Raw genomic sequence first — 21619 nt, forward strand, 5'->3', positions numbered from 1 at the left:
ACTACCAACCACCATACCACTACCAACCATCACACCCACACCAACCACCACACCACTACCAACCATCACACCCACACCAACAACCACACCACTACCAACCACCACCAATTTATTTGTCTTTTAATTTTAATATTAAAACACATTACAAAGTCATTATGGAAATAACCTCTGTTTACTCAAGGCTTGAAAAGTTAACTATAGAACAGGTCATTACAGATATATTAGTTAACTTTAAATACCCTGCAAGTTTGTTCACATTCATTGACCAAAATAATTGAATGGATTTATTAATTTCTGTCTCAACACCGCACTTGTGTCTGAAAGCGATCAGGATAATGGAACTCTGCATGTTATTATGAGTAAAGAAAACAAAGTAATAACTTTTGTTATTTGTTCTAGGCTGGGCAGCGGTTTGGGTAAAGGTGTTATGAATGCCGTATGTATACCCCCTTCCTAAAGTGTTAACAGCATTTTGTTCAGCTTGACATTAGAGACCCTGTTATTCTACTTTGACTTACATAAATAACCATCTTAGTCATACTTTAACTTTAGGTCCATTTCTGTCTATTAAACTTGTGAGGCAAAATAACCACACACTAAACATCATAAACAGAGAAAGAAATTGCAATGGAGAGAAATGTGTTGTTCTCTATGGAACTTGCATATACAGTACCAGTCAAAGGTTTGGACACACCTACTCATTCAAGCGTTTTTCTTTATTTTTTACTATTTTCTACATTGGAGAATAATAGTGAAGACATCAAAACTTTGAAATAACACATATGGAATCATGTATTAACCAAAAAAGTGTTTAACAATTCTTCAAAGTAGCCATCCTTTGCCTTGATGACAGCTTTGCACACTCTTGGTATTCTCTCAACCAGCTTCATGAGGTAGTCACCTGGAATGCATTTCAATTAACAGGTGTGCCTTGTTAAAAGTTAATTGTAGAATATCTTTCCTTCTTAATGTGTCTGAGCCAATCAGTCGTGTTGTGACAAAGTAGGGGTGGTATACAGAAGATAGCGCTATTTGGTAAAATACCAAGTCCATGTTATGGCAAGAACAGTTCAAATAAGTAAAGAGAAACGACAGTCCATCATTACTTTAAGACATGAAGGTCAGTCAATCTGGAAATTTTAAAGAACTGAAAGTTTTTCAAGTGCAGTTGCAAAAACTCTCAAGAGCTATGATGAAACTGGCTCTCATGAGGACTGCCACAGGAAAGGAAGACCCAGAGTCACCTCTGCAGCAGAGGATAGGTTCAAGTAACAGACACATCTCAAGATCAACTGTTCAGAGGAGACTGTGTGAATCAGGCCTTCATGGTCGATTTGCTGCAAAGAAACCACTACTAAAGGACACCAATAGTAAGAGACTTGCTTGGGCCAAGAAACACAAACAATTGACATTACACCAGTGGAAATCTGTCCTTTGGTCTGATGAGTCCAGACTTTAGATTTTTTGTTCCAATCGACGTGTCTTTGTGAGACACACAGTAGGTCAACAGATGATCTCTGCATGTGTGGTTCCCACTATGAAGCATGGAGGAGGTGTGATGGTGCTTTGCTGGTGACACAATCACTCATTTATTTAGAATACAAGCACACTTAACCAGCATGGTTACCACAGCATTCTGCAGCGGTACGCCATCCCATCTGGTTTAAGCTTAGTGGGACTATCATTTGCTTTTTAACAGGACAATGACCCAACACACCTCCAGGCCATGTAACGACTATTTGATCAAGAAAGAGAGTGATGGAGTGCTGCATCAGATGACCTGGCCTCCACAATCACCCGACCTCAACCCAATTGAGATGGTTTGGGATGAGTTGGACCGCAGAGTGAAGGAAAAGCAGTCAACAAGTGCTCAGCATATGTGGAAACTCCTTTGGAAAAGCATTCGAGGTGAAGCTGGTTGAGAGAATGTCAAGAGTGTGCAAAGCTGTCATCAAGGCAAAGGGTGGCTACTTGGAAGAATCTCAAATATATTTTGATTTGTTTAACACTTTTTTGGTTACTACATGATTCCATATGTGTTATTTCATAGTTTTGATGTCTTCACTATTATTCTACAATGTAGAAAATAGTAAAAATAAAGAAAAACCTTTGAATGAGTAGGTGTGTCCAAACTTTTGACTGATACTGTACATCTACTGCATTTCTCACCATACAGACAATCACGTGAAAAATTATGCAAATCTTGAAAAGAAAAGGATTCCAGTGAAGAGTACAATAAGTGTCGATTCACAGAACTGACAACAGTGAGCTCAACATATTATCTTTGTTTTGTTTTACAAAAACTGCAGAAAAGACTTCATCCCAAAAGCTGCACAGCGGAAGAGTGGTATGCTTTCTATTTAATGAAAGAAATATAGAGCAGACTTTATTGTTTTAGAACTGTTGCTGTCATCCCACAGTAGACCTCTACCCACACACACCAAAAGGGTAACACACATGTTACAAAACAAACAACATCAGATACCGTGCCTGGCTGTGTTGTCATTTTGATACAAATGACCGAAACAACAATGAAAATAATGGATACCCTGGCCTAGCTGCTAAGGACCACAGCTTAAGAAGGCTAGATCTTTGGCAGCTCTCTGTGTAAATAGCATACTCCAAACACTTACTCACACCACAAGTATGCCTGCATGCTCTTTTATGTTCTGTCTATGAGTCCACCCTCTATGTGCTGTTTTGCCAGCTCTTATGATCAGTCACAGAGAGTTGGCAAGACAGCACAAACATATCTGGAACCAGGCTAGTCCATCCCTACTGTCTCACATGGCAACATGGAGAGGAGAGGGTATTGTCTCTGTCTGCAGAGCAGAGCTGGGTCATTTAGCCTTGTCCTCTTCCTGAGTCTCCTCCTCGATCACCATTATCCTTAGGCATGAGATCTGCCCGTTAGCATCCAGCTCTACCCCCTCTACCTGGCTCTGCTGCCCAGCTTCGAGAACCTCCCCCTGGGCATTCTCTGACTCCCCCTGAACCACCATTCCCTCCCCTCCCTTCCCCTCCTCCGAGACCATGGTCACATCCATCCCACCATGGACGACCATGGCGAAACCCTCCTCCCCAACCTCAGCCTTTCCTTCTTGGGCCAGCTGTAACTCCATCACCGCCCCCATGGTCTGGTCGCCCGGTGCAGGGTCGATCTCGGTCACGGTCGTTTGTGCCTGGCTCTTGTCCTCTACTCCCTCCACCAATCCCTCCTGTACCATCCCCTCCTGGTGGAGTACCATTGTCCCACTCTCCACAACTTGGCCCATGGGCTGCTCAACCATCATCTCCCCACTGACGGTCACCTCTCCCTGGGTGAGTTGGACCAGCTCCAAGGGACTCATCATGGTTCCTCCCAGCTGACTTGGGTCCTGGAGGGTGGTGCCCACCAGCGTCAGCCCTTGGGACGGTTGGAGGGTCAGGGTCTCTGTCTTGCCGTCGGCCCCAACCATGGTGGTGATGTATTGGGTGAAGGTCTGGGCGCCAGCGGGTAGGGTGTGGAGGGTCACCGTGTTGTTCTGTTGACCCAGCGTGGCCATGGGGAGGCCTGACAGGCCAGACAAGCCGGACAGGGAGAAGGGCTGGCCCATGGAAGAGAATGAAATGGGGGAAAGTACAGTGAACTGCTGGGGCTGCAGGGTGGCTGTCTGGGGCTGGTAGAGGGAAGAGGTGAGGAGGGTGGTGGAGGCTGGCCGCTGCAAGCGAGGTCGTTTGGCCTTGGGCTTGGTGGGTTTGCCTCCTGGGGTGTGACTGATGTTGTTGTGGGGCTGGGGGTGGCAGAGCTGAGCTCTGAAGTGCTGCTGTCGTCTCTGTTCCTCCAGCTGCAGCTCCAGGTCTGTGGAGATCAGTCAGAGGTCAGAAATTACTCAGGTGGTGCCCTACAGTAATCAACCGTATCAATTAGCAAGTTTGAGGCAAGATCCAAAACAGGTCCATCTTTGCTATTGAATGTAGACTTGGCTTTTTTGTTTCCTGACCATTGACATTAAATAATATGACTAAAATGGAAATGATCCGGAACAAAACATCATAGGAATATTTATATACATATCTCAATCTCCCTTCCTCTGCCTGAAGTTACTGAATTAAACATTACTCACTGGTCAGTGTGCTAATGAACTGCTCCTCTCCAGGGTCAGTCTGTTCTCTCCTTACGTTCAGGATGTGTTTGACCGAGTCCAGCAGGCCAAACACCTGGGCCAGGTTACTCAACACTGCCACCTCTACCAGACAGGAATCTGAGATCCATCAGTGGGCAACCAATCACACGGTCAGTAACAACACATCCATCAACCCATCACAGGGTCACTTACAACACATCCATCCACCCCCCCCTCACTCCCTCATATCATCTGTAACAACACATCATCAGTCAATCAATTAATTAAAGCAAAGAAGTGTAAACTTTATTCACTTACTAAAGTAAGACAATTCAACAAGACATAAAATGTGTCCCCTATTTGTGGGGATGCCCCACAAAAGACCCATAATGTAGACTTTACTTTATTTAATCCCCAGAAACCAACATTGCACCTGTGTGACACCATATACCCTTAGAAAGTACCTGTACCCTGTACCCTATTCCCTGTGTCTTAGGTGCCAGTGCCAGTACCCACCCGCGTCCTGCAGGGCAGCCTGCTCGCTGCGTAGCTGCACTCCTCTCAGCATCTCCAACAGCTCTGTCCTGATGTTGTCTACCACCTCCCCCATCAGGCCCACGTCAGCTATGCCTTTCCAGAAGTTCAACGTCTCCTCTGGGGGAACAAAGGACACAGCAGAGTTCAAAGTAGTTTATATGCCATTTGAGTAACGAGGTAGAGAGAGATGAGAAAGATCTTAAGTCAATTACATGTGTCACATACTTTCAAATACTTGAGATGTGGTTGGTTTAGCTTGACCGGCATATAGGATGGGCGGAGTTTGCACTTTGGGGATTATTCCATTGGTTCCATTTTACCGGTCGAGCTAAACCAATGGCACCCAATAGCAAGTATCTGACATAATGTATTTGACCCAGGTATGAACCTTAGATTGATACAAGACTAATGACCAGAAAACTACAATGAACAAAAATATAAATGCAACATGTAAAGTGTTGGTCCCATGTTTCATGAGCTGAAATAAAAGATCCCAGAAATGTTCCATATGCAAAAATTTCTCTCAAGTTTTGAGCACAAATTTGTTTACATACCTGTCAATGAGCATTTCTCCTTTGCCAAGATAATCCATCCACCTAACAGGTGTGGCATATCAAGAAGCTGATTAAACAGCATAATCATTACACAGGTGCCTGTTGTGCTGGGGACAATAAATGCTGACTGCAGGAATGTCCACCAGAGCTGTTGCCAAATAATTTTATGTTTATTTCTCTACCATAAGACACCAACATCGTTTTAGAGAATTTGGCAGTACGGCCAACCGGCTTCAAAGCGCAGACCCCTGGTGTGTGCGAGGAGTTTGCTATTGTCAACGTCGTGAACAGAGTGCCCCATGGTGGCGGTGGAGTTATGGTATGGGCAGGCATACCAAACAAAAAATAAAATACAAACAACAAACAAAATTGTATTTTATCAATGGCAATTTGAATACACAAAAATACTGTGACGAGATCCTGAGGACCATTGTGAGGCCCATTTTTAAAAAGGTATATGTGACCAACAGATGCATAACTGTGTTCTCAGTCATGTGAAAATCCATATATTTTTTTATAGATCTTTTTTTATATATTTAACCTTTATTTAAAGGCAAGTCAGTTAAGAACAAATTATTATTTTACAATGACGGCCTACCCCGTCCAAACTCTCCCCTAACCCGGACGACACTGGGTGCGATTGTGCGCCGGCCTATGGGACTCACGATCACGGCCGGTAGTGACGCCTGTAGCACTGAGATGCAGTGTCTTAGACCGCTGCGCAACTCGGGAGCCAGATTAGGGCCGAATTTATTTAAACTGACTGATGTCCTCATATGAACTGTAACTCAGTAAAATCAATTAAATTGTTGCATGTCGCATTTATATTTTTGTTCAATATATTTGACATCAGAGTTGTGAGTGCAACTACAGGAAATAGTCACTAGTGGGAGCTGTCTGGGTGAAGAACACACCTGATATCTCACTGGTTTCCTTCTTCTCTGTCTCCATGGCTACAGCCCCTGAACTCCACTCCACTGTTCCGTTCAGAATCTCTGACCGCTCCTCTGTTGTCATGGCAACCTGGCCACCATTACCTATCACCACCTGGGCTACATGTCCAACAGGGGAGAGACATGGTCAGCTACACTACTTACAATATTCAATGCACAAAATAACACGGATGGTTCTGGGCCTGGATGTTTATTGACTGATACTGTATTCCAAACTTGTGTATATATCCCAATGAAAATGTCAAGTTAATGGACATGTGTACGATATCACCAATTAAAAAATAAGTTAAAATGGTAGAAAATAGGATTAAAAGGTTCCTTACAGAAAATAACTGCCTGACAAACTTTTAAATTGTTTTGCCATCAGATAACCTGAGATCTTTACAGCCCTCAGTGAGTGGTGGGTCTGGTCTCACCTTGTGAGGAGATGGGTGTGGTGAGTCCGCTGCCATCAGGGGGGAAGCGTGTGTTGTTGATCAGTAGGTCAAACTTGGTACTACGACACGTGTTGGTGCACAGAGTGCTGTGTTCATAGAAGTCTAGCTGCCCCGAGTCCATCATCTTCCTGAAGGAGAGAGAGTATTAGATAAAGGACAAGAGTGAGGAAAGACAGAGGGAAGAGAAGGGAAACATCATCTACATCAATCACCTCGGGTTGATTTTCCCCTCAGACCTGGGATCCTAACTGGCAACCCTCCAGTTTCTGGCCCACCTCTCTAAATTCAAACTACCTCTAGATTATGTCTGTCTATCAAATGATCTCAGATCTCTACACAGGTGCTTAGGGGCTAGAGTCTAGCGGTTGATTTGGGACTGGTCGACTCTACTCCTCACCTGAGCATGACCCCTCCCATCCGGATAGCTCTTTTCCAGTCCTTCAGTGTAGCCTTCCCAGACATGTGGACAAACTGCTTGGGACTGATCAGTTGGTCTTCATACTGTATGGGGCAGACGTTATTGGGAGAGAGTTTAGAAAGGAACCATACCTGTTCACTGGGATTACAAACATATACCTACACCACCTTATTAGAAAGGAGACAGCAAAGAACCAACTGGCCAATGAGAAACATTCAACCGATGTCTAAGACATTGTTAAAGCAAACAACTGGTCCTGTATGGCTCAGTTGTTAGAGCATGGTGTTTGCAATGCCAGGGTTGTGGGTTCGATTCCTGGGGCCACTCATAAGTAAAATGTAAGCACACATGACTAAGTGGCTTTGGATGAAAACGTCTGCTAAATGGCATATATTAAATGGTATGTGACAATCTCTTCTGCTGACATTGTACAAACAGGATTATAAGTATATCAATAGCTGGCAGGCTGAGCTGTTCCTTCTCTGCATACTAACATTTGAAAAACATGATGATTTCTGTAGAAAATACAATGACCATGACAATACTAACCTTGACACATTTGACGTTTATTCCAGGACAGACAAACTTCTTGACCAGCAGCACAGCTTTACACTCTCCACATGTGATGGGATAACCCAGCTCTACCTCCTCTCCATCAACTGTGGCTTCTTCTGAAGAAACATTTTTTATGATATACTTTGTTTGTGTTTATTTATGTGTGTGTTTATTTATATATGTGTATATGTTCCTTACCTGGGTATGCCTCCACAGCTGTGTCTGTCTCTCCTGACTCATCCATACTGCAAGGGAAAGTGAAACACAACAAATGAAAATGTTGGCAAAAAACAAAGCAGGGTCTGACTATGTTAGCTCACTAACCTAAAGCCTGGGCAATTAGCTTGGGGAGCCATCATGTGAGCATGGTTCACCGAACCAACTCTGTTACACTAGTCTTGTCCTCTATCAGGCCCAAGTAAACATCAGTCTGTACCTACCCTGCTGTGATTGGTTGTAGCTGGAGGATGACCTGTGTGTTGCTGTCCTCATCATCACCATTCTCTTCATCAGTAGCCTTCACCACCACCAGGTCCCCCATGGAGACCGTTGTCACCTCGGTTTGTGCCATCCTCCCAGTGTAGCCTACTGAAGGCCCAGGTGAGTATAGGGAAGAAGAGCACAATGGTTACAAATAAAGTAGATTAGAATAATGTGTGTGTGTGTGTGTGTGTGTGACAAAGATTACAGGAGGACAGACTGGACAAGGCAGAATCTGGATAAGATGTTCTTAGGGCAGACCATGCTCGTAAACAGATTCAATTGCCTCAGTTTCAGCCAATGACAGTATGGTTTTTCAGCATTTTAACCTCCAAAGTGTTACTTTATTCTGTCATATTTAGAAAAGGGGGCACAACATGGTTACTATCTAGTTTCCTTTTTTACTTGATCTCTACAAAACTTGCTGTGCATAACTTTTAACTAGTAGCTAGCTATTGTTACACCGGATCTCCAAACTGAAACTAGTGTACTGCACTGCCCATACCCACAGAAACGTTGCGTTAGCTAGCTACTAGTTCAACTTTATGCACAGCAAGTTTTCACTATTTTTCTACTGACAACGTTTCTATGGGTATGGGCAGGGCAGTGCATTAGTTAGTCATAAGATCAGGTCTAACATTGATAGCTAGCTGCTAATGCACCATTTGCCCGAATAGCCTACACCAGTGAGGTATATATGAACGGCTTACGCCCATGCAATGACAATGTACTATCTTGCTAGCAAGGTGGCGGCTTGTAACTAGCAAGATGGCTAGGCTAACTAAAATAATAGACTCTGGGCAGAGGTTTGGAGCTTAAGCAACCTAAGGCTGGGTTGTTACTAGCCACCTTGGATATTTACATAGTGACGACGGTTACGTGACGCTTTTTTCTGAACAAGCGTGCGCCCGTTCGTTCAACTTTTTCCTTTTCTCCGCTCTCAAAATTACGTCCCTGTGCGGCAGCACGTACACGAAAACAACAACGCGGCGACGGCGTTGCCCCGCCATTCGGAGCGAGCCCTGGGTGTTGCCCCTTTACAAATACCAAACTCTACGTGGAGATAGACATTACCTAGCATATAAATCAGTTCGCCTTTATAACCCGAATAAACCTAAAATTACAAAGCCATCGTTCTGAATTTCCTTACCGTTTTTACGAAGTCGAATACATCCCTACAAGCTGCTGGGCATGCGCACTTTGTGCAGTTACACTTCCTGAGATATAGCGCGGCTCGCCAGTCATGCATGCTGCTTCCCCCAAAATAGGTCAAACATAAAACACAAGCCTGTTGACAATCAGTCGCTGTTAAAAAAATGTTTTGACAGCAATCATCACTTATTTCACTGACGTTCGGGTTACGACCTGCTTTAGCAATTGAATATTTAATTTTGTGGACCAGTGACACAGGCCTGTCTGTTTGTACAGGCGCCGCACAACAATTGATCTCTACTTTATTTGTACAACATATTGGGGCGCAAAGATTCACGATCATTCGCAACCCCAGAAGGTAAAAATTATGCTTCCGAAATCTCTTGATATAGATTCCGCAGGAAAGGTGGAATATCACTACCTTCCCTGTGCTATACATAGCAGAAGCCCTTTTTACGTTAAAACATACAGTTCTACAATCTGGTCTCGGAACACAGGGACTTCAGTCAGGGTAGAGAATATAATAACCTTTATTTTACGAAACATGTTCTGTTTGTGATTTTCAGTTGGGTTAAGCATTTAAGCATTCATATATTAGATGACAAAACAAGAGATAGCATTGAATCAAACAGAATTAATTGAATTTATCTGTCATTTTTCCTGCCGCAAAGCATCATGGGATAAATAGGCTGACCTTGCAATTTTATTCCAAATCGACACTACCACCGACCCTCTTACGTCCCATTCCTCCTGAAGTGTGTACTTGTTCACGACTCCCCCGCAAATGTACAAATATTGGATCGGTGTACTGGCGTTTCCATCCATATACCATTCATTTCTTTTCAAATCCATGAAGGGAACAAATGCACACTTCAGAAGAAATGTGAGATTGTTGGGACACACCTCTAGGGGTTAACCATTCCGGAATGGGCTACTTTGATTGGGGTCCACAAAAAAACGAATCTCATCAGTTTATTTAATTGTATTATTATTGGTCCGCGGATTGCCCATCCCTGATCTAGACCAATCTAGACTCGGTACCAGGCCAAAATCCATGCTCAGTAGGCTTACAAAATACCTTTACTGTCACTTTCATAAAATAATTAACTTTAAAAAGATATGATCATATAAATGCATCAAGTCTTTCTTTAATTTAACATAACATTTATTTTATCTTTCACCACATAATCACACATTTTGACAGCTTACAAAACCATATGATACAGCTCAGCTAAACTAAATGTACATTAGAAATTGCACAGAGTGATTTGCACTGTCATTTTAATGAATTTGCACCTTTAGCTTGTGTGTGTCTGCATTTCCCCACTCCAGATGTTTCATTGAGAACCACGGTTGTTTCTACCATAAGTCTACCATGGTTTCTAAAGGTGAGCTTGGACAGCAGTGGAGGGTGCAAGTGAAAGCAATATCAGTGAACAGCTTCATTTCCACAAGTGGTATTAATTTGTTATTGTTGTTATTGATTAGTTATACCAATTAACAGTTGTGATTTTCAACAGAGGCTGATGAAAATTAAAACACAACATCACTATTATTACCATACACAGTTTTATGTTTATTAGTTGAAGTTTAGTATTTTATTTGCACTGTGATTCAGCTAAGTGGGTCAGGGGTATGCAGTTCTGTTGTTACCAAAAGAGGACGCCACAACCCTGGCATGGAGATGGTCAATCATAATATGGCACCATGGACATAATGTTGTTTATTGACTGAATACCCCTTTAACAGTAGAGTACCTTGCCCAGAACATTTAGAATAGAAAATAAATAACATGTATTCCGTCAAGCTGTGAACTGTGATCAGATTTAGTCAGAGGCAAAATAGAGGCATCAACTGCACTGCTGTGATGCTATGTCTAGTTCCAAGCTTGCCAAAAAACAGAATTTGCAAGAAAAATGCATTAGTGATTTGTCATATGTTGTTGTACTATCAAGGACCTGTTGGATACTACAGATTTAAATAGATTGTTTTGTCAATTGATATTCGAGTTACAGTATTATGATATAACTATCATCACAATGAAAATTGCCACTTATTACTTATAATCAACTAAACACTTTCTAAAATATCAATTATTTCGCATTTTTCTGCTCTAAAATCTAAACGTTTCTAGTTCGACTGGCAACGTGTCAAGATCCAAGAACCAAGCTCAATCTCTTCTTTCAAGTCCTTGAGCCTGATTAGGCTGTTGAATATAGCTGGTGCTCCATCTCAGTGACATGGGACTTTCTCCAGATACAACTTTTTCATAGACCGTCATCGGCATCATCACCACAGCTTGCTATTTCCTGTTTTCTTCATATCTCATGTAACAATACAACCAATAAGAATCCTTATCAAATTCAGTGATCGGGAATATTCACTGACTGCATTCACTGACAAGCAGCTGTATTACAGCACATATTATCATTATTGTAAGCATTAAAAATACAGCTGTACAAAAGAAACCCTGTTATAAATTACACACAAAGCTGAAAAATGGAAGAGGTACATACCATAAGGAACATGATTTGACTTTAACTTCCTTTGTGGATTAGAATGGAAACTGCTTTTCAAAAGGAGTTGAATTGCGATGACCAAACAGACAGCAGCCTAGATTATCATACCTCTGAAACCATGTCTGAAAAATATAATTCTCAATTTCCATACATTCCCAGGCAAGACTGTTTTTGTTCATTTAAAGGGCATGTCTCTTCTCCCTAGGCCTCGGGTATTGCCTTCTCTTTGTAGATGTGTCCTTCCTTACCATAACAAGAACATGGATCAATACAGATTGTCATAGATATTAGTTAGCCAACTGATTTAACTTTTAAAGAAATGAGACATGGGTTATGACCTGTGATAAGAGGTTTAAATAAAGTCTGTGAATGTTCACTAGAGCTGAAAAACTGACCACGGCATAACTATAAACCCGGTTAAACCCATGAGTGTGGGAACAACTAAACTATGTTTGCATCAGACTTTGTAAAGCAAGAGGCAAAACCATACGGACTGTATGTAGACAAACACATACTGTTGTCAAGAAATTGTTTGCTGAGGCTTTGTAAGTTGTTTGCCAGAATGTATATAAAGGCTTCCAAAAGATTAGTTAGTTAGACATTCCTTTCAACAAGTCAAGTCGCATGACCATGATACAGCCTGTATGCTCCTGGACCTTGCCCAATGACCACTGAAACACAAAACCAACATAGAACACAATATTATAAAGTCACTGTTGCTGAATGCACAATGTCTCTCCTGTCATCTACAGTGTGTGAAGTGTCTGGTGAGGTGTGGTGCTGGTGAGAGGTGGACAAGGTGAGCTGAGGGGAAGGAAGGAAGGAGGGAGGTAGGAGGGACCAGGCAAAGTGAGCTGTTATCTAGGCCCTGAGCCATGGCTGTACACTCCTATGGTAACACCAGAATCTACAGCCAAGTCTCAGCGCAACTGTTATCTGCACTGGGGTTTGCTGTATAGAGGTAGTAACCAAAGAAAACTAGAGTTATCTTCCTATGCCTCTCTGCAAGTAGAAAGGGCCTATAGTCAGAGCAGTGCAACATTCTGGCTGTCTTGATATCGGAACCATTCTGATGGAGCATGGAAGCCATTAGGGACGAAATGTCATGTTCTCAACCAGATAATGTAATAATGCCAATAAATTGCTATTATGGCTACAAAAGCCCCATGTGAGCAGTCTTAAAGTCAGCCAATACCTCTCTCCAGTTAAAGGAAAATTGTTTGGTGTGGTTTTCCCCCTTGAAGACCCACTTTGGAAGGTTAGTTTTGTTTTTTAATATGCCATATAGTATACAAATACAAAGAGTGGCTACCAAATGGTTTGTGGCTTCAGCAATGCACGACAAATGATAGATATGTTTTTAAAAATGTTGAAAACATTACTCGTCTGCTCTGAAGTAGGAAGTTCACAACATGATGCAACATGAAAATGATTTGGCTTATGTGCACTTACATAGATTAGTAGTCTACAGGACCATATTGATTAGCAGGGAACGGGTGGTCGTGGTGACACATATAGAGTACAGTTTATTCTCCCTGCCTATTATCAGTGACCTTTTAACACCAGAGCTAACCATACCGAACATGATGTACAGTCTCAGGGGACTGCAGGCAGAGCAACGACATATGCACACACACACGCACAGCCAAACAGGAGCCAACCAACAACAACGTAATAGGAGTGATGCCAGACCGCAATAATGCATTGTCCGCAAGTCCAGACCTTGCCTGCTTGAGACTCCAGTAACTCCTGCGGCAGCAAAGGGCATCCAGGAATGAATAGGATATGTACTGGAATAACTCAAGGCCTGATCTCTCTCATACAGGTGTCTCTGGCTGCAGCCCAATTCTGATCTTTTGCCCAATTATTGTCAAAAGGCCTTTTCTCATTGGTCAAATGAACAATAATTGGGCAAAATATCAGAATTGTCTGCCTGTGAAAATGCAGCCTCTGTGTCTGCCTTACCTAACTGGGCCCAAAGCTACCCAGGTGATGCTAATTTTTGTACGTTTAGCATGTACATGTATGATGCTTTTCCACTGCAAGGATTTACACTGGTGTTTGACTCAGACTCCTAAAGACTCAGACTTTTGTGTTTGTAGAGAAGCTTTTGTCACATCAAGATGTATACACAGGATGTGTATTGTGTACTCCCATCAGAAAACAGGCCCATCCTTACCTCTGTAGGAACTGATACAGAGGGGACTGGCATCCTATCTACACTAAGCATAGGGTGACACGTGGACGCATGATGATGATGTCATAGGACAAGGGCCTCACTTTAGACTGTGGCTTAATTTCGATGGGAAACTGACTAAACTGTGAGACGATGTGAGATACTTGTGGAGATAAGAGAGGGGGAACAACAGTGGAGACACGAGTCGTGTTTATTAGGGCACATATCGGAACACGTTTTCTAAAACGTTTCGCAACGGAAAATAAAAATGTGCGTTTCTTATTGGACAATTCCAAGTAGTCCCTCTCTTTTTCAGTCTGTTTTCTTCCATTTGGTGCCTAATGAACATGACCATGGATGAGGTCAGGGGTCAGAGATCGAGGCTCAGTCTTTCAGCAGTTGCAGCTCTTCTCCCTTGGCTCCACCTCAATGTCCTCTTCGCCCGGGTACAGGACCCCAGTGGTGAGGCCGCTCTTCACCCCATCCCATCCGTCCCTCGTTGTGATCTCCCCCATCTTCATCAGCTCATAGATGTCCCTGCTGAGCAGCTGGAAGGCCCGGTCCACGTTGCTGTTGCACTTAGCCGACGTCTCCACATAGCGGATCCCCATCTCCGCCGCCAGCTGCTCAGCCTCGTCCCGCGTCACCTTCCGGTCCTTGTTTAGGTCGCTTTTGTGGCCAATCAGAATGTAGACCATGTGGTGCGGTAGAATGTGCTCGCTTACTTCCTTGTGCCACTCCCTCACGTGGTCGAAGGTCTTGCGATTGGTCAGGTCGAACACGAGGAGCCCGCCCACTGAGTTACGGTAGTAGGAAGTAGTGATGGACCTGGAAGATGGAGTAGGAGATGTTACAATTCAGCTCTGACCCATAGTGAAACGTGAATTTCAACAATGCTGACTTGAATCTCAGTGTAACTCGGAACCAAACTACACTCATAGCATGACAACAGCCATATAGGAGTTGGCGAAACAGCATAACAAGATCCGTGACTCCTTGCAGGTCCAGGGAAAAACATAACTTGTGGCTTACAAAGGAACGATAACAGTACAGACCTGTAGAGACATTTCATTCATGCCACTGAGAATCTATTTTAGGTGTGTACTGTGAACCTCCTAGGGGAAAACAGTCTTTCTTCCATAATATTCTGTCAGAGACATGCAGGTTTGGCTTCAAGAGGAAAGGGAGATCTGAGATCAGAGTCTGCAAACACAGTTATAATGATCTTAGAGGAATTGTATCTGAGACTTCAGGCATCAGTGGGGAATGAATTATGTTGTTTACATGTTTTTTTCAACTACAATATACTGGCTCCTGGATGGCTACTGTATATGTCTGGGCATTACAGACTAGGCTTCAACGAGGCACATTACAACATGTATGTAGAGAGAGAGAGACATGCCTGCGGATTTACAGGCCATCTCAGCAGCAACAAACGACACTTACAGAATAACTGGATTTGAGTGTACTCCATCCGAAGACAAAACCTTCTTATCATTGTATTATAAAGGGATATTTAATTTGTGTATTACACAAAACAATATCAAGGCGAGGTTGTTGCCCATCATCCGTGAATGAATGTAACTGATGATGCGCCACAATTTGGTGACTGTTTTTATGATGGAGATTGGCGTAAGGGGCCTCCGTTATTACAGTCATAGGGTAAAACATGACTGACGATGACTGACCTCGTTTCTCTAGAGAGAATAGAGAGACAATAAAAACGAATATTTTTCTCCACTGTTATTCACCAAAAATTGTAAACCGATCACAATAGATATCGTGAGGGCTTGTGCGTGTTACTTATTTGATACAATTCGGTTAATTTATACTGATGGAAATAATGAATTACATGATCTTGTCAACAGATTATTTGATAACAGATATAGGCCTAGGATAACATTTGTCTACATCTCACCTGAATCGTTCCTGTCCAGCCGTGTCCCACAGTTGAAGCTTGATTTTAATCCCTTGCTCAATGTCTAACGAACGGGCATAAAAATCCACACCGACCGTTGGATCCGCTACATCGCTGTAAATTCCATCTGTAAACCGCTTCAGCAAAGACGATTTCCCTACGGTCGAGTCTCCGAGCAAAATTATCCTGAACTGATATTGCCACAAAATATCCATGACATGGCTAGAGAGAGACCCACAATGGTGGTGGTTTTGAAACAAAGCTGCGCAGCACGTTGTGTTTACAAAGCCAGTGACTGCTGCTGCCTATTGCCTTCTGGTCAGACAGAGATGGGAGCGCCAGCGAGCAAAGAGCGATAGTGCTGCAGTCATGTGATAGGCTACCTACACAGGTCCATGCACGGGCTTTATTATAGGGCCTATTGCTTCAGAACATCACCATAAAAAGAATATAACGTCACATTTATGTTATGACAACTCTATAGCTTTATTGTATTGTATTCTAGCCTATGGGCCAAGGCCACGAAGCGTAATTTCGATAATGAAAATATGAATCGTACGTGAGGCCTATACAGTGTGAAAATATAGTTAGATAGCAGATAAGGCAAGCTGTTATCCGACTCTCAAATTGGTGTGAAATTCAATGGAGCCTATGCCTGGTCCGTCTATAAATTGCTTATTGACTTGACATGGCCATGACGGCATAGCATGAGCTGTAGGCGAAACTATTTCCTGCGCTGTACACGAATTGTGATATGCATTGCATGATATTCTTGTATTTGTTTTGTTATGTCCGTTCGAAAGGCAATTCAATTCTGGCTTTTCAATTAAACTTTAGTCGCAGCAGTCATGGAACTGTCCCTGGTGCTGAAATGTTGAGACCGGTTTTTGGCGTCAGTCAGTGTGTGCGTTTGTTGGGTTGTTGACTTTGCTCAGTTGAAATCTAGTTCTCACTTAGGCTTGCCTAACAGCATTGATTATAGTAATCACTTTCAACACTATTGGCCTACTAAATATATACACCTCGATTGCATAGATGTTCTACTATCACGAGAATTTCTATCTCAATGTTCTAACTGAACTATTTTATATCTCTGTCTAATTCCTGAAGGTTGTAAAGCTCCAGTTCAAATATATAGACAGTCTCAACCTGCAATAGATCAATTCTTTATTCTACAGTCTTTTTATAGCACACACACAAATAAACTCACATCAGTAGAAACTCCACCTCTCTTTAGGTGGTGTCAGGACCAGGTGCGAGAAACAGTCACTAATAATCGTCAGAACCCAGAAGATGAGGCAGACACAGCAGTACTAGAGATGGTGGTTTAATTAAAGAACAAAATCTTCAGGCAAAGAAACTAAATCCACAATGTCCAAAAATAAAGCCAARAGGCACAAAATGGAAATCCWCMAAAATACAAAAGAAACTCCACAAAGTGGTAAAAAACAGCAGGGAAAAACAAACCTCAAAAGACTACTCAAATAATACACAAGAACTAAACCAGAGAACCTCTGGAAAATCCAACAAGAGAAATCTCTGAATAAAACAAGGCTTGGGCTGGGGCTGGGTGCTAACTTACAAACACTGAGCAAGGAACAAAGGAACACACAGGGTTTAAATACTAACAAGGGAATGACCTACAGGTGCAAACAATAATTAGAGCAAGAAAAACAAAATGTACAAAAAAGGTGCAATGGGGACATCTAGTGACCAAAACCCGAACAGTCTTGGCCAAAACCTGACAGGTGGGCTGTATTTTCCCACAGTTGACATACATTGTTTATCACACTTCTGCAACATGTTTCATTATCTTCTGCAAGCCGTTTCTAACAGTTGCTCTCCTCCCTAGGCTGGGGAGGCCTCTTTCCAGTTATTAGTTTCACCGTTATCACAAGTCGACAGTTCAGTTGTCCTTGAATGTCTCAACTATACCCTGCTCATATTGCGAAATAGTAACACAATGGCCTAGTCTTAAAAGGTCTAGTCACACACGTTATTGGATTATGAATCTAACACATTTCATACAATTATATGGTTTCAGGGTGGAATACTTTAGTCATTATCTTAAACATAAAAATTATTCTATCACCTACAGACCTACTGTCACGTCTGCTCCCGCTCTTCCCCTCCCCCTGGCGCTTGAGGGCGCCAGAATGCCTTGCATCACTCACTCCTGCCATCCATCACGTACACCTGCCTTTCCTCGTCACGCGCATCAGCGTTATTGGACTCACCTGGACTCTCTTAGCACCTGTTCATTTCCTCCCCTATATGTGTCAGTTCCCCAGCTCTGTTCCCCGCTTCTGCATTGATTGTTTTCTGTTTGCTAACGCTGTTTATGTCTCGTTCCATGTCTGTTATTTATTAAATGTTACTCCCCGTACCTGCTTCGTCTCTCCAGCGTCATCCTTGTGACACCTACACATCTATTTTCAAATCCGGAAGTGTAATTTCCCATTGTTGCCTACTCGTATAGGCATAGGACGTCTGGAATAAATACTAGTGTGTGGCCTTTATCAACCTCAGATGCCTTAATCCAAAAATCACAAGTGTTGGCACTGGCAGCAATCCATTGATTTGTCTTGGTCAGAACTACATTGACCAGGCGTAATAAATTAGCAATAGCTTCAAGTGAAAATGTTTTTGTTTGCCTCTCTTCAAACAGGTGTTTGGGTTTTCATTTTTTTACCCTGTCTATTTTCGTTGTATTATTTGTTCATTATTTATAGTTAGTCTTATCAGTAGCCATTAGCTATATAATTTCTGCCACATTCTAGCATTGGTAGCTATGTTGATAGCGGTCTATGATTTATGGCGAACGTCATATACCGTCATACAGCTCGTCCATGTGACACATGTGGACCAATCGCCAGGTTGTCCCACACTATATAAACCAATAGACGGCGGGTTTTCGCTCTCTTCAGTTCAAGCTAAATGCAAAGGTGAGTTACCAGCAAAAGAGTTATCGCTTGACAGTACCTTTTATATTCAAGTGAAAGCTGTTTAACTTATTTGCCAATATTACATGTCTTGGGAAAAGCATGTACTTTAATGTTAGAATGGGTTTTCTGGCGTTTTGTTATCGGTTCCTAGGACTGGTAGACTAACTTCCGGCGGGACCTGCACGTTATTGTGACCTAGTTTGCTATAGCCATTTAAGTTAGCAACTAAAGTAGTTTCTGTGAACCTTGTGGGCAAGCTTATGTTAATCGTGAAGTTACATGTACCGTTTCGAACATGCTTACCTACGCTAGTTCAATACTCATTGTTAACTAACTACGTTGGCCTGTGATTTCCACGTGGCCGCTGCTGCTCGCGGCCTTTATCGATGCCGATTCAGTCCATTCTTCCCGCTGAATCGGTCGACAAAAGAGCCATGGTTTTACCGACGGTTGCTGTGAAGGTCTAACTTATCAGCAACAATTTGGGAAAGAACGGTGACAATTTTAGTGAGCCAGCAACTATGGCAAACGATGTCAAACATTGAGTAGATGGTTATACAAGCAATTGTTACATTTTGTGCAGTGAGTGTAGTTAACTAGCTGTGTGGGCTTAAGGTTAGCCCTACTGAGTACCTCATTGATCTCTGCTTCTAGGTGGACAAACGCCATACGATGAACCCTGCCCAACCCAATATGGCTGCATTGCTACTGCAGAATAGGTGAGCAGTGTCAATGAACTATGATCTCTGTACAACCATTCTAAAACCCAGGCACCTATCGAAGCCGTTTCTGCATTCTTGTAGCAGACATGGTCAACATGATGCCAAAAACAATACTTTCACCGACGGTCGCTGTCCAGTTCGAAAGTAACTGACGCAGCAACATTAAGGGGAAGGACAGTCCATGCACCATTGTACTTAGAAAATGTGGATGTATTGGTCATATGATGGATTACGTTTTCTAATTGGATTGCTTCCCTATGCGCTCGAAGCCCAATGGTATCTTCTGAGCAGTCCCCCGACGGTGGATTAACAAATGGATATGCAGAAGGTACGTTTATGCAGGATGATTTCAAGACGTTTCACCATCCTTCATTCTGGCTGTGATGAGACACTTGCCCTCACTTAGAGTGCCTCGATGCTGAGAACTTCTTAGTACTCGTCTGAGCCCAGATATATCATTTACTTAACTGAATGTAAACTGTTTTGTTTTGGCTATACAACAAAGTATCTCTTTACCTGATCCTAATCTTCTAATGCTCTACAGGATTAGTCAATCTGAAGACCCTATAGAACGGGATTATGAACCAGTGGACGTTCTAATTGGAGGTAAAAAAAAACAAAAAAACATCTGTTTTGGCTGTGATGACAAACTTGCCCTCACTTAGAGGAGTACCTCTTTGATGAGAATTTATAGTACTCGTCTGAGCCAAGATATTGCAATGAGAGCAAATTGTTGTGTTTTTACTATGTACATAAAAATGTAGCTGTCTAACCTGACTCACAATTTTCTCTATAGGCTTATAACCTCAGATGCCTTGAGAATTAACAACTTAATATTCTGAAGGTAATTAAAAATGTCTGCCTTTCATTCTGTCTGACACACTTGCCCTCATTGTCTTGATAATTTAACCTACCTGGATAAATGAGGACATTCCACTATTCAACTTCTGAGCCTGTTTAATGGAAATGAGCCTAGATTGATCATCCCAATAAGGTCACTTTGTTTCTCATCAGGTCTCGTACCAACTGAAATGGCAGAGGTGACGACCCAATCGCCTAGAGATTGAACAGCTGGTAAGGATTTTAAAAAAAGTGTTGTCTGGTCCCCATGGTAGCATGCTATCCTAAGGACCCGGGCTCTGTCTGTAGCCTCTGGTTCTCCAAGTGCATGCCAGAGAAATGGGGAGTCTTTGACTGTCCTAGCCTCTCTGTGTCTGAGGTAGTCACTCTACTGTCCTACAGATGTTTAGCTGCATCTTTGAACCGTAGTAATGTAGCTTTGATGGTTCCACCAATGTAAATTCTGCCATTAGCGCTTAATTTGTGCACTGCTGAATTTCTAATGTCTGACTGGGTCTTTCTGCAGGTATGGAGGTAAAAGTGTGCCTCAACACTTGAGATGAAATGGCCCAATCCAGGTCCCTTGATGGGAATGTCCATCTGTAGGTATATACTGAACTATCATTTTGGGGGGGGGGGGGGGTTGAGTGCTTGTGATTAATCTTCAGATCAATGCTGATACCTTTTATGTGACTGCTGGATGAAACATGCGGATATGGGACTTAGATCAGAGCAATTCCTTGGCCGTAATGTATGTGTATATATCAAGATGCTGAACTTATTTCATTTGCAGGTCTTGCAACTGCCTCTGGGTGAAATGACCGGCATTGACCAATTACACTTCAGCGTTGATATACTCGTAAACAGGGTTTTAAGGTACTTCTACTTTGCCTCATGCTAATCACTGAATCATCTGTGCAGGCTCTGGTGTGTTCTGATCAATGATTGATACCTTTTAAAATGTGACTGATGGATGAAACATGCGGATATGGGACTGAGATCAGAACGGTACCTTCAAAGTGTGTACGATACAAATTGTCTCCAGCCACTAAAACATTACTTTTATTCTCAGGTCTTGTGAAAAGAATGTCCTACACAAGGGCTTTCTCTTGCCAGCATAACATAGCTGTTATGCTCTAGTGGGAATTCCACTAACGGTATGTAGCTGCTGCTCACATCCTTCACGATGACTAAATAATTTGTGCTATAAGAGCTCAAGTATAAAAATCTGTCATGTGCATCCTTTCAGTAAAATAAAATGTATTAACCCTGAAATGTACAGACCTCATTTCTTGTCATAAGTGTTT

General features: G+C 42.5%; 2 protein-coding genes, 1 long non-coding RNA gene and 7 other non-coding genes across 18 annotated transcripts; 7 read left to right on the plus strand and 3 right to left on the minus strand.

Moving 5' to 3' along the window:
* Positions 1–102: 102 nt before the first annotated feature.
* Positions 103–9486, minus strand: LOC111955836 (glucocorticoid modulatory element-binding protein 1-like). Of its 6 annotated transcripts, none has more exons than XM_023976169.3 (10): positions 9191–9483; positions 8001–8145; positions 7759–7805; positions 7555–7676; positions 6985–7088; positions 6567–6715; positions 6112–6249; positions 4623–4760; positions 4107–4244; positions 103–3841 (listed from the first exon to the last, which is right to left on the minus strand). In XM_023976169.3, exons 2-10 carry the CDS (start codon positions 8129–8131, stop codon positions 2841–2843), a joined length of 1968 nt encoding a protein of 655 aa, XP_023831937.1. In that variant the 5' UTR covers positions 8132–8145; positions 9191–9483; the 3' UTR covers positions 103–2840. The 6 variants fall into 6 exon arrangements, with proteins under 6 accessions (XP_023831937.1, XP_023831938.1, XP_023831934.1 ...); XM_023976170.2 differs by having other exon boundaries at positions 7555–7673; positions 8001–8148; positions 9191–9482; XM_023976166.2 differs by having other exon boundaries at positions 8001–8148; positions 9191–9482.
* A 25-nt stretch (positions 9487–9511) lies between these two features.
* LOC111956250 (U11 spliceosomal RNA) lies at positions 9512–9647 on the minus strand. Its single transcript, XR_002876236.1, has one exon. It is a non-coding gene; the product is annotated as a U11 spliceosomal RNA (small nuclear RNA).
* Positions 9648–10900: 1253 nt separating this feature from the next.
* LOC111955837 (ras-related protein Rab-39B-like) lies at positions 10901–16155 on the minus strand. Its single transcript, XM_023976172.2, has 2 exons — positions 15806–16155; positions 10901–14715 (listed from the first exon to the last, which is right to left on the minus strand). The coding sequence occupies exons 1-2, from the start codon at positions 16018–16020 to the stop codon at positions 14280–14282; spliced, it is 651 nt and encodes a 216-aa protein (XP_023831940.1). The 5' UTR covers positions 16021–16155; the 3' UTR covers positions 10901–14279.
* Positions 16156–18693: 2538 nt separating this feature from the next.
* LOC111955703 (uncharacterized) lies at positions 18694–21587 on the plus strand. 4 transcript variants are annotated; one of them, XR_002876157.2, is made up of 9 exons: positions 18694–18750; positions 19405–19469; positions 19742–19800; positions 20017–20078; positions 20269–20316; positions 20487–20546; positions 20839–20918; positions 21106–21188; positions 21385–21587. It is a non-coding gene; the product is annotated as an uncharacterized lncRNA (long non-coding RNA). The 4 variants fall into 4 exon arrangements; XR_002876156.1 differs by having other exon boundaries at positions 20839–20914; XR_011474492.1 differs by having other exon boundaries at positions 20269–20546.
* On the plus strand, positions 19123–19248 carry LOC111956244 (small nucleolar RNA SNORA16B/SNORA16A family). The gene has a single exon (XR_002876230.1). It is a non-coding gene; the product is annotated as a small nucleolar RNA SNORA16B/SNORA16A family (small nucleolar RNA).
* Positions 19517–19652, plus strand: LOC111956243 (small nucleolar RNA SNORA16B/SNORA16A family). The gene has a single exon (XR_002876229.1). It is a non-coding gene; the product is annotated as a small nucleolar RNA SNORA16B/SNORA16A family (small nucleolar RNA).
* On the plus strand, positions 19846–19923 carry LOC111956242 (small nucleolar RNA SNORD103/SNORD85). The gene has a single exon (XR_002876228.1). It is a non-coding gene; the product is annotated as a small nucleolar RNA SNORD103/SNORD85 (small nucleolar RNA).
* On the plus strand, positions 20105–20183 carry LOC111956239 (small nucleolar RNA SNORD103/SNORD85). Its single transcript, XR_002876227.1, has one exon. It is a non-coding gene; the product is annotated as a small nucleolar RNA SNORD103/SNORD85 (small nucleolar RNA).
* On the plus strand, positions 20585–20716 carry LOC111956249 (small nucleolar RNA SNORA44). Its single transcript, XR_002876235.1, has one exon. It is a non-coding gene; the product is annotated as a small nucleolar RNA SNORA44 (small nucleolar RNA).
* Positions 21246–21318, plus strand: LOC111956252 (small nucleolar RNA SNORD99). Its single transcript, XR_002876238.1, has one exon. It is a non-coding gene; the product is annotated as a small nucleolar RNA SNORD99 (small nucleolar RNA).
* Positions 21588–21619: the final 32 nt, after the last annotated feature.

Source organism: Salvelinus sp. IW2-2015, linkage group LG31, assembly GCF_002910315.2.
Source record: "Salvelinus sp. IW2-2015 linkage group LG31, ASM291031v2, whole genome shotgun sequence".
In the NCBI taxonomy this organism is placed as follows: Eukaryota; Metazoa; Chordata; class Actinopteri; order Salmoniformes; family Salmonidae; genus Salvelinus; species Salvelinus sp. IW2-2015.